At 41.9% G+C, this 16,806-nt stretch overlaps 1 protein-coding gene across 4 annotated transcripts in view; it reads left to right on the top strand.

The window, feature by feature from the left end:
* Positions 1-16,806, top strand: part of RAPGEF4 (Rap guanine nucleotide exchange factor 4) — a 220,775-nt gene that overhangs the window by 32,551 nt on the left and 171,418 nt on the right. For all 4 annotated transcript variants that reach the window (XM_077319703.1, XM_077319701.1, XM_077319700.1 and 1 more), the window contains exon 3: positions 6,383-6,471. Coding sequence is in view for 3 of the 4 variants with exons in the window: in XM_077319701.1 (XP_077175816.1) it covers positions 6,383-6,471 (89 nt within the window). In the remaining variant the exon portion in view is untranslated. The remainder of the gene's footprint in view (positions 1-6,382; positions 6,472-16,806) is intronic.

The raw sequence follows: 16,806 nt of genomic DNA, 5'->3' as shown, positions 1-16,806 counted from the left end.
TAACATGGCTGTTACCTCCTGGCATAGATAATAGTTTGCCAGAGTCTTCAGACACGCCCTTCATTCTTAAATTCCTTGCCCTAGTTTGAGTTTCCAAGACCTCAATTTTTTCTGCTGCAGTTGTTTTCCAATCCTTTAGGTTTGTCACATCAAGTTTGGCTTGTGGACTTTAACATGGTCTTCATGTTTGGCTTGTGGAACTTTAACGTGATCGTCATCTATTTGTTTACTATTAGACTACACCAATTTGTTAAGATCATCAAATCTATTTGAGAGCTCTTTTTGGGGGTCTATTAATTTTTTTCCAACTCCAGCAATTTCTTTGCTCAAACCTTCAATAAGTGCTCTCATTTCTTTGTTATATTTGTTTAGGTCACACATAATTTGTGTAGTATGAACACTATCATCCTCTTCTTCTGGACCCTCCTATCCAAGTTTATTTATTGTAGTTCTTTTTGCATATGCCATAGCTTTTTCCCCTCTAATGACATGATAATTCTCTATAGAACTTTTCTCTTTTTTGGAGATTTTTTTGTCTTAATTTTACTGACATAAACTTGTTCCCTTCAACAGCCTCGGAGATTCATACCATATCCAAAAATAATATTGATTAAGCTGATTAATCCAAAAATATAATATATCAGTCTTTGTTTAATATTAATATTTTTAAAAATAATATAATATCGATAATCACAATTATAGGATATTTCATTTAACTTTCATAAATGTTCTATAATTCAGTAGAACTGCCAGTTAATAGTGTTAAAAATAAGTACCAGTTATTATTTTAATAGAAAACTAATGCATCAAATAACTTTAGCATAATGTTAGTACTTTCATTGGTGAACGTAAATCACAGCCTTCCCTCTCTTATGGCTGCTTGCAGGTCTGACTTAAAGGGTCTTATATTCTCTTAATTACTCCCAACTCCCACCTGGAACCGGCTTAAACGTGCTGTTATATTGTTGTTGTTGTTAGGTGCTAAGTCGTGTCCGACCCATCGCGACCCCATGGACAATGATCCTCCAGGCCTTCCTGTCCTCTACCTTTTCTCGAAGTCCATTTAAGTTAAAGTTTTATTGTAATCTACCATGTAAAAAGTAACCCCCCCTCCAAAAAAGAGCAGAAAAAAGGAAAAATAAAAATGAAGAACACAGAACTTTAGTTAGTTCAAGCCTGTTTAAATTCAATCTTCAGCATAATTTATAATTCAAGGCAGCTAGTGTACTGGTAAAAAAAACTTCAGGGAAAGAGAAAAGAACAGAAAGAAGAAATCCAGCTGTGGCTGCAAGCAGATCTCAACTTGTACTTCCTGGTTCTCTGACCTTCTGGCGAAATCAGATCTATGCTCTGGTGCTTATGGTCACTTGCTCCTAGAGAGCATAACCTGGTTCTTTATTGACTGGGAATAGTCCCACCTAGTTTATGGTAGGGGGCTTCCTTTAAAACTCACATTGCTGTTAGCTTAAAGCCTCACAATACCTTAGATAGCGATATTAGCCTGAAAACCTTTGATCAGGTAAACAACCGTTAAATTACGTTTATGTTTTTCTAAAGCTGGTGCCTCCTCCCCCATTCTCTATTCGCTGTCCTGTCATCCAGCACCCAGAGTCACTCCGGATCAAGTCATTTTCAAGTGTCCCGTAGGGAAAAACAGGGAAGATTGGGGGGAGGGGGGACTCAGAGATCGAAACTCACAACTCAGCCAGTTCAATTCCAGTCTCGTTCCTGGCACCATGTCCCATTCTCAGCTCCAATCTCTTTTAGTAGGAAAGAAGAAGTATCAAGCTGGTGATGGCAGCCAAATGTTTATTCAAATTATTTAAGTAACATTCTTCAAAATGAGTTACTGGGTATAATCTCGTTTTCGTTTTACTTCCTCAGTGATATAACAAAATAAAATGAGATATTATATCATTTCATGCAAACCTCTTCTTTATAATAAAAATGTTTATAATGTTTATACCTGTCTCAGTATTGTATAGCAGTTCTTTTAAAGATTATTTCTACATAAAATTTCTACCATAAATGGTCTCTGCAATCAACCTATATTTAAATGAATCCTGATATATAATATCAGTTGTGTATGAAAATATCTAAAACATCAAAAATTATGGATAATTATTAAACATGTATTTTATATATCTAGATACCTTATATTATAAGACAACCGTCTCATACATCCAAATGCTCTTATATTTTCATATATCTCAGAAATGGGTCTAAATGAAGAGAAGATATGCACATTCAATAGTATCAAATTAATCTCAATTGGATTTAGAAATTATATAAATGAACAATTAAAACCTCTTAAAAATCTATCGTAGCTACTAGTATTAACTATCCATCACGGTATATATCCTCAAGGGATTTCCTAAGTGACCCAAAGCCTGTTAGCATTTTCTATATTTATTAAACATCATATTAACTCATTAGGTCTGTTGTTTAATTAGCTACACCGGTTCTAATACAAACCCAATTTCTCTATAAGTCTCCTTAAAGGATTACTATCCTATTAACACTTCTTTTTTTTTTTTTACAAACATCTCTTATTTTAAAAAATGTCATTGAATTATTTAGTCCCTCAGTTTGTAACATCTTTAATTTGAAGATCCGCTCACATTCCTTCTGTAAAAGATGTTTAAATGTCCCAAAACTCAATCCTGTAAATTAGCAATCCCCAACCTGTGGGCTGTGGACCACATGTGGTCCTTTGCCTAATTGGAGGTGGGCCCCAAAGGACGCCTTCTCCCCCCCCCCAGCCCTTTACAACACACTTTGGATGTCATTGTCTCCCATCACTCCCAGGTGGGACTATCTCGTTGCAGAGAAACAAGCTCAGGGTTCCCATTGATTTGTCATTGTCATGAGTTAAAATTTCCATGAAAATAAAATGTTTCTTATGTTCATTGTTGTGGCGTGTCTGTATCTTATTTTGAAGGGATGTTTAAACATTACCATAGCGATCAAAGAGCGTTGGGGCAGTGGTTGAGAGTAGAGGAGTAAACTACCCCCCCCCCACCGGGCCTCAGTAAAAGGCGTTGAGTGGTCCCCGGTGATAAAAAGGTTGGGGACCACTGCTGTAAATGTTTCAATTGCTATACATTTCAGTTGATTCCATGAATATTTCATTTCCTCATAATGTTGCATGAGGGGAGCTTTCATGACTGTGTTTTAATCTAGACATGTGCTCGAGAACACATGTATTCAAAGGACATGTAGACATACCCCCATAAACTTTAGAACAAGGGCATCTAATTAAGTAAATGATTTGAGATGTATTGCAGTTTATGAATCGAGATTAATTTCAAAGTCATTTACATGAATAGAATTACCTTTCATTTCCTCCATAAACTTGCAAGCCTGACTTGAACCACATCTGTAGCTACTTGCTGGCAAACTCTGTTCATTAGATGTAAATCATACTTCAGAGATAATTTTTAAAATATTTCTCCTCTTCCATGCAAAGATTGGTTTTTTGTTTACATCCCTTGATGTGTGCAATCAAATGCCAATGTTTTAAAAGCACTTTTTAAATCTGATGTGAATATGCTGAATGTCCTAGCACACATACCATTCTATTTGTTGTTGCAAATTCCCTGTAAGACAATAGCGATTCCCTGGCAGTGGAGCTTGCTCTAATCTTAGCTTTGTTAATTGCCTGAGGTGGATAGTGCTGTTCTCTTAAAGAGAGCTGTTTTTTCAACATTTCCTCTAATGGTTTTAATTCCTCAATGTCTCAAAATCTGGCCTGCTGGAAGATTCTCTTTCAAGTGTTTAGGGTGGTATGAAGAGAAATCTAATTGGGTATTACAATCAGTAGGTTTAAAGCAAGTAGTTACTCTCAGCTTGTTTGCATTAGTTTTATGTACATACATATCCAAAAAATTAATACATGTACTATGTTACTTGCAGTCAAATTTAATAGTCTGATGTATGGAGTTAGCCCAGGAAATAAAACTCTTGTAGAGTGTTGGAATCTTTATATATCATAAAAATCTCACCCCAAAAATGGCTGAAGAACATATTAAAAAAATTAACTGGTGTCTTAACCATTTTGACTCAAAATCATGCATAAATAATGTAGCTAAATTGGGGGAAAGGGAAAACCCCATGTGTTTGTAAAAATAACTCATTGTTGAATTGAATTGTTTTTTCAAGCACAATATCTAGAAGGTCTAATAAAAAATGTGTAGGAGGTCTGTCAGTTTTTCAACAGTCCAAATGACATTTCTTGCTTCTTCCAAAGGGATATTTGTGTATAAGGCTTAAACATCCGAAGTAACTAATACAGAAGATTGTTCTACTGTTAATGTCTCAATAAGATTAATAAAATATGTAGAATTATTAAGGATCACATGGGATTGTGGAATAATTTTTTTTAGATAAGTTTCCAAAGCTGATCCAATCTGGGCTACTGTTGGGTAACCAGGAGGTTTTTCCAAAATCTCATGAATTTTCAGTAGCAAATAAAAATACGGAATGGATGGAAAATCATTAATCAGAAAATTAGACTCTTGTTTGGAAAAAAAGTCTTGTGGCAAACCCTCATGTGTCTCCACTCTAATTAGTTTTAGCGAGATCTGCAGGAAAACGAAAGGGTATTTTTTCATAATATTTGGAGTCTAAGAATTGTCTTAAATCCTTTCATTATAATCCATTGTATCTAAAACAATGATCCCTCTTCCGTTGTCTGCCTGTTTAATAGTAATAAAAGGATCCTTGTTCAATTGGGATAATACTTCCATTTTAGACAAATTGTTAGGAGCCAATTTTTGTTTAGGGGCCACATTAAGGACCACATTCTCAAAAATATTAATTTCAGAATTCTCCACTGATGGTACAAGAGTAGATTTTATTGGAAATTTTTCAAGATGTATAGTTGTGTTCTCCATGGAGAAGATGTTTTTTAGTTTCAACTTTCTAATAATTTTGAAAAAGTCTAGTCTCATTCTAAAAACATTATATTGGTATGAAGGCATAAAATCAAGCCCTTTGGATAATACATTTTCCTCTAGTATAGAGGGGCCAGTCAGACAAATTTAAAAAGCTATTTTGGTTTTTAAGGGTGTGTATGATATTGAAAATCTGCCCAATCACCGGAGAGTTCTAGCTGGTCTAGGAGGGTGTGGCTTATATGCTTCATTGCCCAAAGTGGTTGGAGTTTCAGTATCCATACTATAAAAAGTTGTAGGATTCCAACTTATGCTTTTAGCCTTAAATTTGGGGTTTTGGGGCTTAATCCAGTGCTATACATTATCCATCAGATAATTGCGTAAATCACGACTGAATTTCCGGTTTTTATACTCTTTCAAGCTATTCATAACTCTTTTCAGTTCATTGTCCAAATTTTTTTTGAACTCATTTTGATGAATGTTACTTATATAATTTGCATAAACGTTTGGTTGCCATCGTCAGCTTGATACTCCTTTCCTACGCATCTTCAGCTAACGGGTCGTCTCTGCTTCCAATCTCTTTGATTGGCAGGATTATTCCAGGGATAGTAGAAAATAGAGTAAAAAGGAAAGAAAGAATAAGAAAAATATTGAGAAGAAGTAGTGGAGGCAAGCCTCCAGACAGGCAATAGGGATCTGCTGGAATTATAGCTCTAGACAACAGAGATCAGTTCCCCTGGAGAAAATGGATGTTTTGGAGAGTGGGCTCTGTGGCACTATGCCCCACTATGTGCCCCCCTCCCAATGACTCCATCTCCAAACCTCCATCAGTTTCCTGACCTGAATCTGGCAACCCAGTCCCCTGCTGGTAGCCAAAGGGACTCTGAAATACAAATTATTTAGAAGAGAAGCCAAAAGCGTTCTTGGATTTACATGAGTTATATGTACACGATGGAAATATGAACTCGGGGGAAAATAATAATAAGTACTTTTGAAAATGTATAAATGTATAAAATATATTGTGATATATCAGCTTAATATTCCTTCATAGTTCTGTAAATGAAATATCTACTCTTTTTTCTGTAATGTCTTTTTTTGAATTTTGAATTTTTTAATTTTTGAAATCAAATAAAAAAATAAATATTAACATTAAACTGTAACACAGGTGCCAACTATAACAATGCAAACAGGTCCAGAGCAGAACACATGGGTGGATTTTACAGGAGGGAGGGAGCAGGGGCCCTGTAGATGTTGTTGGTTGCTCGGTCTCAACTAAATGTCTGGTGGAAGAGCTTGTTAAAGTTCTGTTTGTTAGCTCTAATACTACCTTACTCTTATACAACTACTGATCCTAGACTTACTTGGGGAAGGGGAATGATTATTATACAGCTTGACCTGTGTAGTGTGTCTGTACCCCTATTGGACATATATCATAACTGTTCCACTTTACAGTTGTGGTGAAATGTGTCTTCCCTTTTCTAATGCAGTGTTTCGTCAAGGTGATATTGGAACAAATTGGTATGCTGTGCTGGCAGGATCTTTGGATGTGAAAGTTTCTGATACAAGCAACCACCAGGTAAAATTTTGTCTTTATAACAACTCAAAGTGGGACTTCTGGTTTTTTTGTTGGTGTGGTGTGCCTTTCTACCCATAAAAGGTAGCAGAAAAACTGGCTATAATGATCAGATCTTGTATACCTGTGGTACCACTAGAAGTTTCTCTTAAAAAATAAAATACTTTGTGAGAGGATTTTAACAGAGGGAACTTGGAGCCAACTTTTAAGATTTTCTGTCAGACAGTAAAATAAAGATCTTTAGTCATGTCACTTCTCCTAACAGTGAATGCCTTAATGCAGCGGTTCCCAACCCCCAGTCCAGGGACTGAGGTAAGGCAGTCCATGGATCAGTCAGTACCAGCTACGGTCCTCCTCGTCCTCCTCCCTGGCTGCTGCCTTAGGGGCTTGCCCTGTCACTCTGCCGCTGGCTCACCTTTGGTGCTCTCCGGCGGCCGCCATGGGGTGCCCCCCTTGGGGTGACACTACGTAGCTGTTGCTGGCAGCGCCCCCCAGTGGGCGGCGGGAAGTCAGGGGCGCCAGCGGGAAAGCAAGTGGAGCAGGGGCTCAGGCGGCAGCGGCGACGTCCCTTGGCAAAAGACTACCCCCCCCCGGGCCTCAGTAAAATTGTCAAGTGTTGACTGGTCCCCGGTGATAAAAAGGTTGGGGACCACTGCCTTAATGGGCCTGGAGGAAAGAGGCTTGGGAGTACCAAAACCATTGTTGTTCCACAGTGAGAAGCCCCTTTCTCAAAACGTTGGCAAGAGCCCATGGGAATTGTAATCCATGGACATCTGGAGGGTAGTTTGACTACCCCTAGACTAGACAACCACATAATGAAGTAGATAGACAGCACATTGCCTTTCCCGGGGAAGCCTGAACTTCAGACTGAACGCCTGCTTCGACTTCCCAAGAAACACACAAATGAGTTCAAGCAAGGGTTCCAGGCTTCAGTGGCCAACTTGGCACAGCTGGGTTGAACAAAAAGGGTCAGAACTATCTCCCCAGAGATTTTGTTTTGACCCGGAGTCCAAATACATTACGTGCTGCATACATGATTTAGGAAGCGACAGAGTGCTGATATGTTTTGTGTGGATTTATTATTTGATTTGATTCTTATTTCGGTACATTTGTTAGTTGCCTTGGGTACTCTGTTTACCTAGCAGAAAGCTAGGCCGTAAATAGCCATGGGCCATTTGGTTAATGGGTAGAAGTACAAATAAGGGTGTTACTGATTTTTTTTTTAAGCTTTAAAGTTCAGCTGTATTAATTAGATGTATATATTTTATTTCTTTAACATTGTCAAGATACATACTGCTTTATAGAGTAACAATATTGGTAAAGGTCATTGTCCCAAGGACAATTTTAAATTTTGTGTGGGAGAAGTTGCGGCTGAAGGCTCACTGAAAAGCTGAACACCAAAGATCATATGTCTAGTCCTGTCTGGAAAACACCCATTGTGCACCCATGCAACCTCAATTTGCATCAGGACCATGAGTGGAAGAAAGAGGGGGCTGACCCCGTCAATTTCTGTTTTGTTTTGCTGTTCAAAAGTCAGCTGTCTACTTGGTTGCTAGCATTTTAAAATAAACTGCACACCTGTGCCCCCATCGAGGACTAATAAAAGCCTTCTAAAGGGGGACAAGTTGGTCAAAAACAAAACCAATAAGTACAAATCCTACCCCCAGCCCCCTTAACTAACCTGCCAGCCAGAGACCAAGGGATTAAGTCTGTAGCCTTCCTGAGTCTAGGATCAGGAAGTTGACCCTGCACGGAAGAATGTTTACATGGTGAGTTCCAGTTATTCTGGTAGCTGTATCCAAATATAGATTCAAGATTCAGTACTTGATTTGGATTGAAACCTCAAAACCCAAGAACACCACAGGATACAACTAAAGTGGTTTACTAAAAAAAAAAATATACAGCAGATTTTCTCAACCAGGGTTCTGCAAAACCCTGGTGTTTCTTGACAGTCTTGGAAAGGCTTCCCAAATGGATGGGAGCTGATTAACTTTAAATATATTTTTAAAAATTGGTTAAACATTTATCAGGTGATGACCAAATAGTGTCATGTTGACACACGCACCCCTCCCAAAATGGTCAGTGATGGACCTGGAGGGGGTGGGAAGGAGAGGGGCCCTGGGTGGGTGTGTACACAGCTCTGCTTCCCAGCCATAATCTGCACAGTCACACCACTTCTGGGTTTTCTGGAAGCTTGAAGAATGTTTTGGGGGGTTCTCAATGGTAAAACAAGGCTGATGTACAGGAATACAGGAGCAGTGAACAGTGAAGATAAAATAATAAAGCTAAATGTCGAAGCAAATTTACAAGCATTGGGTCTAAATCCAGATGTTACCTGGCAAGACTCAGCCCAACAGAGCTTCAAAGTCCAAACCAGATGTTCTAGCCAACATGGCCTACCCTGAAGTACAAAAGTTTATTTATTTATTTTATTTGTTCAATTTTTAGTCCACCCCTCTCCAAAAAGGGTCTCAGGGCAGCTAACCAATTCTTAAAATTATTTAAAAACATTTACCAGTTACCTGAAAACTCCTGCTAAGGCCCCACGGCCAAAAGCTCCCCAAGAACCTGGGGTCAAATAGATTCAGATTAAGTTATATCCCCCAGGGGGTTAAAGGTGGAGGGAGGGCGATTATTCATGTCACCGAGTGGTGGAAGAGCATCATTTTACAGGCCTTATCATAGAATCATAGAATCATAGAGTTGGAAGGGGCCATACAGGCCATCTAGGCCACCCTGCTCAATGCAGGATCAGCCCAAAGCATCCTAAAGCATCCAGGAAAAGTGTGCATCCAACCTTTGCTTGAAGACTGCCAGTGAGGGGGAGCTCACCACCTCCTTAGACAGCCTATTCCACTGCTGAACTACTCTGACTGTGAAATTTTTTTTCCTGATATCTAGCCTATATCGTTGTACTTGTAGTTTAAACCCATTACTGTGCGTCCTTTCCTCTGCAGCCAACAGGAACAGCATCCTGTCCTCCTCCAAGTGACAACCTTTCAAATACTTAAAGAGGGCTATCATGTCCCCTCTCAACCTCCTTTTCTCCAGGCTGAACATTCCCAAGTCCCTCAACCTATCTTCATAGGGCTTGGTCCCTTGTGGCACTTTAACAGCTCTGAAAGGCCTGGGTCTCTGCTGGCAGCTCATTCCACCAGGCTGGTGCCAGCTCTGAAAAAGCCCTGGCTCTGGTTGAGTCCAGCTGCCCTTTTTTGGGACCAGGGACCACCAGTAAGTTGGCATTCGCCGAACGACTCAATCCAGACAAAGACTGATGTAATTCAGACAAAGGAATCCAGATTTTTTTTGTCAGATCTGTCCTTTATGCCCAAGGATTCATGCTGCCATGATTCTAGTTGACCAATCAATGGTCAGTCATGTAACTTGACTGATCAGGTATGTTGCTGTCAAATGATCCAGCCAATTAGGGGAGTTGCCATCATGAGGCTAGGAACTCTGCAGCTGTGCCAGGCTTAGTTAAGCAAGTGCCTTTTGCCGCCTACGGGTCCTTACACTTAATGGGAGGGAATGCGTAAGCCAAACTTCCCCCTGGATTCTTTTGGCCCTGAGCCTGGCAAGTCTAATGGTCTGATCAACACCCACCTCTCTCTTCTCCTTCTTTGAAGCTACAGTCAGCATGACCTCTGTCCTCAGGAAGAGAGTCCTCCATAATTTGTGCTCAGTACAAGCCTGAACCATTGTTTCTGAATTGGCAAAAGACTACCAGGCAGGCTAGTCTGCTGACACCCCCCCCCCCCATTTAAAATTGTAACGAACAAAGAAGGAAGACAGGTTTCAAGTAGTGGAAGTTAAAGAGTTAAACCTGTTTCAGGTAAAATGGCTGGCTTAGCAGGTTGCGCTTATGGAGAGCTATTCCCGACTAATTTGCTTGAGAAGAGAGGCTGGATGAGCAAGAGGCAGAACTAAGGGACATTGAATCTCAGGTACATTTTAACGAACTCTTGAGCCAGTATATGACGCTAGGCAGAACGGGTCACAAACTTGTTTCCCAACTGGCATTTTATATGATATTTTCAACTGGTGAAGGCATACATGTCATTTCTTCAATTTGGACCTTAACAATGCTGGTAATAGCATTAAGGAATTAATAAATAAAATCTTTACAGGGCAGGTTTAAAAATCACCATTTTAAGCTTCCTTGGGAGGTGGTGGATTCTCCATCTTTGGAAATTTTTAAACGGAGGCTGGATAGCCATCTGACGGAGAGGCTGATTCTGTGAAGGCTCAAGGGGGTGGCAGGTGACAGTAGATGAGCGATTCGGATGTGAGTGTCCTGCATAGTGCAGGGGTTGGACTAGATGACCCAGGAGGTCCCTTCCAACTCTATGATTCTATGATTCTATTCTAAGCTGGTTGTGAGAATAGACTGGATTGAATTAGTGTCTGCAATATGGCAGATGGCCACAAGAGGGCAGTGCTAGAATGTCTAAGACCTCCCCGCCCAATCTCACACTGTATCAGGCAGTGGTTTAAACATCCATTCAAACTCTTCTTTTATTCCAGCCTAAACTTTGTGGCGTAAAGCCTTCTGCTTCAGATGCAGGGGGTGCCGTAATGTTATGTGAAAGATGTAAGAAAAGAACCAACTGATCAAGGAAGATATTAGTGACCCTTATTGGATGTTTTGAAAGCCAGTTTGGTATAGTGGTTAGAGCAGCCTTTCTCATCTTTTCTACCGTTGAGAAACCCCTGAAACATTCCTCAGATTTCTAAGAAACCCCAGAAGTGGCACAATTCATGCAGAATGTGGTTAGGACGCATGGCTGTGGACACATCCACTTGGGGCTCCTTCCCTTCCTGTCCCCTACAGCGGTGGTCCCCAACCACCGGGCCGGGCCGCAAAGGCCCTGGCACCAGGCCACGGCTCCCTCTCCCTGCCCCCCCCCAGTAAGAAACTTCCCAGGCAAAAGTGGCCGATTAGCTTGTGGCCCGGCAAGCTTCTTTTTGTGGGAGGGGGGGAGAGGGAAACAGGGCTGTGCATATGTGTTTGCGCCATGCAGCCTTCCGAACTCAGAATTCACGAAATGCCCACTGCCATGGATGCTCACAAGGTGACCTTTGGCCAGATGCTGTCTTTTGTCCTGATCTTCCTCCAAGGGTTGTTGTGTAAGAAAAATGGATGAAAGGAGACCAACATATCTTGCCCTGGTTTCCTTGTAAGAGGGGTAGTGTTAAAAATGAACCAAATAAATATATTTTAATGTGACTTAAAAAAAAAAAAGTACCACGCCTTCTATTATGGTCGTATTCAGGCTTGTTAGAGTGGAATACAGTGATGGCAATGAACAGATGAACAATTGGATCGCATTGTGGTGACATTTCCTTGTATGAGATGCTACAGGCAGGAGAGGAAGAACATTTCCCACACTCTCTCCCCATTTTAAAGTTCTTCCTCTGCCCGGTTGCTGTGGAAGCTGCAGAGCTGTCATGGCCACCTGTTGGAACAGGCAAGATCTGTAGTGTGCATGACTCAATAGCATATGAAGACTGTCCTGCAGGGGGCATTGGAGGAATGTATATTTAGCATAGCTAGCTTAGGAATTCCCTGGTCCCCCCCCCCCCCAATAATCTCTTCCAGTGTCCTGATTGGCTCATTTGTAGACTTCCTGTTCCTTTGGGCACACTTCTTCCCTGCTTTCCTCTAAAACAGAACAGAGTGAATGAAGACAATAGAACAGTTAGACAGTTAGTTAGGTCTCCCTCCCTTCTTTCTCTATGAAGTTTGTTTCTCTTTTTAATAAAACTATTTTCTTTTAAGCAGTTTGATATTCTGCTACAGTTACGTATTTAAACTCTGCCAACACACCCCAGTGTACACTCACTGTACCTCCAACTGGCCTTTCTTCTTACTGCTGCCAGGTTTGGATCATGCTTTCAGCCTTCTAGACTCCCTCCCTACTCTTTAGAGAAGCAGCCCAAATTGGGTTATAGCATTCAGGAAGTGGCTGGGGATATCCTGGAATGACTACTGATCTCCAAGCTACTGAGATCATTCCCCTGGAGAAAACAGCTGCTTTAGTATTATACCTTGCTGTGGACCCTCCCTTCTCCAAAACCTGCCCTACCAAGCCCCCATCCTAAAATGTCTCAGAATTTTCTAGCCCACAGATGGCATCCTCAAGCCCAAAGAGGATCCTAGTAGGTAGTAGTAGAAAGGGGCAGGGAAGGGATTCAGATCGGGGTTGGGCCTACCTAGAGACTTGAAAGGCCTGCTCGGGCCTACCTAGCTATTAATATCTTGGCGTCTATACTTCTTTTCTGAGCCTCTTGTGGGCAGTCAACATACTGTCTGAAGCTCTGACCATGAGGCTGGGAGTTCGATCCCAGCAGCCAGCTCAAGGTTGACTCAGCCTTCCATCCTTCCGAGGTCAGTAAAATGAGTACCCAGCTTGCTGGGGGGTAAATGGTAATGACTGGAGAACAGAATGGCAAACCACCCGGTTTTGAGTCTGCCAAGAAAACGCTAGAGGGCGTCACCCCAAGACATGACTCGGTGCTTGCACAGCAGGTACCTTTACCTTTATACTTCTTTTATATTAATGTTTAACATTTTTGATGCCAGTTAACCAAAAACCACAGAATCTCAACACAGCCCGCGGTGCCGCAGGTGCCGCGGACTAAATAAAGCCGTAAGGGCTTAGTGGGAGGAGTTAGGGCGGGCTCTGTCCGGGATGAGGAAGGGTGCCGATTGGCCCCTTCCTCCGGACAGACCGTCGGCCGGGCCAATTGGCAGGCGCTTCGCGCCTGCCAATTGGCCCAGCCGATTCCTGCCCTGCCGACAAGGGAGCCGCAGCTTGCGGTTGCTCCCTTGCCAGCGGCCTGATGCGTCGGGAGGCGCGAAGCGCCTCCGACGCGTCAGGCTGCCGGCAAGGGAGCCCCTGGCAGCCGCGCAGAGCGCGGCTGTCGAGGGCTCCCTTACCTAACGCCCGCTGTATTTATCTTACAGCGGGCTTGATTACTAGTTGAAGAATAAAGCAAGTTCTGCTTTGTTTTGTTTTATTCAGGTGTTTGACACATGTGTTTGACGGAACACCGAGTTAATGGGCTCCACACGCATTTCTAGCTCTTGTTTTGTGCTTGTGTCCCTTTATCTGCTTACTGCGTCTCTCGCCTACGAATCACAGAATTATAAAAAAGGGGAATAAGGTCCAGTGGGATGCACGCAATAAACAGTGTACTTCAGCTGGGCCATATCATTAGAGAAGACTAAAAACCAGTGCATCTATGAACAGAGAAAACTGTCTTATCATTGTCACAAAGTGGCAGCCTTGTTCCCACAAACTGCTCTGTTTAATAAGTCTGTTTCATTGTGGTGCCCTTTTGCATTATGACTGAATGAATGTGATGACCTTATCCCCCGAGGACTGTCTTTCCTCAGGAGGCAGAATTCCGCACCTGAGGACAAGCCAGGAGAACGTGATCCTCAACCTGACGGAGGCTTTCGATTACAGTTGGTCGGCGCCCAAGGAGTTCTGCACCTACGTGTGTGCACTAACCGGCACACCAGTGCCCACGCTTCCCCTTCCCCTCCCGCACTGTGGCACTGGCTGCTTCGGGCATTTGCTGGCAGGGGCTCATAGGAATTGTAGTCCATTCACATCTGGACGACCCTGCTATAAGGACACAATATTATAACATCAGGTTACGGTTGGTTGCTGTTTGAATCTCAGGTGCTGAACTACCCCCCATTTCTGTTTTTCACAACAGAAAGGTAGAAATCCTCAAGGCAGTCAAGGAATCTCCTCAATTTCGAGCTGCGTTTTTCCTTTTCTAGAGGAAAAAAAAGAAGAAATCTTTGTTCCTAAAAAAAAAAAATAGCCCTTTCCTTTCTTATAAAAATGTAACATTGCCTTTATGCATTAGTTAAGGGACAATACCCTGTTGAGAACAAAGTGGCGTCACATTCGAGTTACTTGTAGAATCTCAATGTTTTGTAGATTTTGTTCATTCCCATGTGCAGTTCAAGGAATTTGTGACACCGCGACCCAGAAAAGAAAGCAATAAATGAGTCGGGCTAGGCCAGGCATTCAAGATTATTATGTAGCTCATTTTTTTTTTTAAATGCATGTTCTGTCCTAGGGGTTATTGGTAAAAGGATTTAAAAAAATAAAACAGGCAGTATCATAATGCCTTTATGTAACTCTATATGTGTCAGCGGGAACACTGTGTATGGTTCTGGTCGCCCCATCTCGGAAATCTCATACAACTAGTCAGAAAGCGGAACTAAAATGATAAAATGCAATTTCCACCCTTAGAAAAAAAAAGGGGGGGAAGGGGACTCAGTGCAGTCTGACGCTGAATTACACTCTTCTAAGTCCATTGACTTCAGTAATTTTGCTTCCATAACTCTGATCTGAACTGCAGTGTCAGGGAAGAGATGAGAGAAGCTTGTAAAATGATGCATGGTGTGGAGAAAGTGGATAGAGAGAATTTCTCCCCCAATACTGGGATTTGGTGGTGGTGAAAAGTTCCATCTAGTCATAGCTGATTTGTAGGGTTTTCAAGACAAGAGATGTTCAGAGGGGGTTTGCCTGCTTCCATGTCACAACCCTGGTTTCCCCTGAAGGTCTCCTATCCAAATACTAGTGAGGGGCCAACCATGCTAGCCTTAGCAAGCCTGGCCTATTCAGGAGGAGGTCAAGTCAATGAACCGTAAATTCAGGGCAGACAAACGGAAGTATTTCATATGAGGCATAATTCGTAGCTGCAGGATGTAGTGGTGGGTGGCCACTTATCTAGATGACTTTAAGGTGTGATGCAAATTCCTGGAGGACATCATGGATCATAATGACTAAATGGACCTTCCATGTTTGGAGACTATAAATATCTGAATGCCTGTCGTTGGGAGGTGACGCCAGTGAGAACCCTGACTCTTTGTGTCTCAGTTTATGGGCTGTGACAAGCATCCTTGAAGCCAATGTGGTGGTAGATAAGAGAGAGGTTTATCTTTTTCACTACTGCAGTACACTTGATTGACCATTTGATCGAGTTATCCACTTCCCAAGATCCTTTCTCTTCTCTTTCTTTTCTCCTCTCCTCAGCAAGTTCAGACCCTATTAGCCTATCCTTGAAGTCGGGATTTTTTGTCCCAATGTGCATCAACTTACGCTTACCCACACTGAACGTCATTCGTCACATAGTCACCCACTTCCCCAGTTTGTGGAGGTCCTCTTGGAGCTTTTTTCAGTCACTGTTGGTTTTTACCACCCTAATTAATTTTGTGTCATCTGCAAACTTAGCCACTACACTACTCAACCCTAGTTCTTATTTATGAACAAATTAAATAATACTGGCCTCAGTACCAATCTTTGTACCCCACTGTTCCCAATTGGTGTAACAACCATTACATGTGTTACCATGTCTTGGGACCTTCTCAGAACCAAACCTAAGATCACTACCCCTCTGGTCAGCTTTGTAACCAACTGTTCCAGTGCCCGGGCATTTATGATGTCCAGGAATCTCATTTCTACCGCATGACTCGAGCACATGCTTACCCAGTTCGATCTTCCTCTTTTCCTACTGCCTTGAACTCTTCCTAGAGTTCTTGCTTTTTTATCAAAATTACCGCCTCCAAATTCTCCCCCTCCTTTTTAGTACAGCATTTTTGAGTTAGAGACGATCACTCCGCCTCAAAAAAAAACCCTGGGTTTTTTAGATCATAAACTTTGCCTGTTTGATGCAGAATCCATCGGTGAACATTTGTATTCACATTTAGGCTGTGTGCTCCCTGGTTTTCTTTTTTTGGGGGGGTGAGGAAGAGACCCTGCAATCATTTGTTTCAGCAGCCATGAAAGCCCCCCGGGGATTTCTGATATGAACTTTGCACCCCTCTTACAGCTTCTACGGCAAGGTTTGGAAACAAGCACCTCTTTCAAAGTTCCCCACACATCTTATTTTTAGAGCACTGTTTGGCTGGCTGTTTGCTGGCACCCAAGATTCCCCGCTGCTTCCTGGGATTGGAGAAGGGGGAGCAGCGCTCAGGGCATGCAGACGGTAGAATCCCTGAAGATAGCCCTTGGGAACAGCAGGAGTCCCTTGAACGTCAAGGAGCCTAATTGGCAACGAACTCTTGATTTCCTCCAAGTTTGGTAGATATATAAATGGAGAACAGGAAGAAACTGGAGGTTTGAAGTCTAGAAGAAACCAAGTGGTCTACCTGAACTGAGGGGGCAAAAACTCACTGTTAGAAGTAAAACTTAAAAAAAAAAAAACTCCAACTATCCATCTTCTTTCTGAAAATCTTAGTCTCTTTGTATTATGCGCTCAGCCTCCCTTCGTTTTTTCTGTTTCATTGTGTACTTAGTGATATTTTGTTTT

This window comes from Paroedura picta, chromosome 2 (assembly GCF_049243985.1).
Source record: "Paroedura picta isolate Pp20150507F chromosome 2, Ppicta_v3.0, whole genome shotgun sequence".
NCBI classification, from domain to species: Eukaryota; Metazoa; Chordata; class Lepidosauria; order Squamata; family Gekkonidae; genus Paroedura; species Paroedura picta.
The sequence above is the reverse complement of the archived record's forward strand: the minus strand, read 5'-3'. Positions and strand labels throughout refer to the sequence as shown.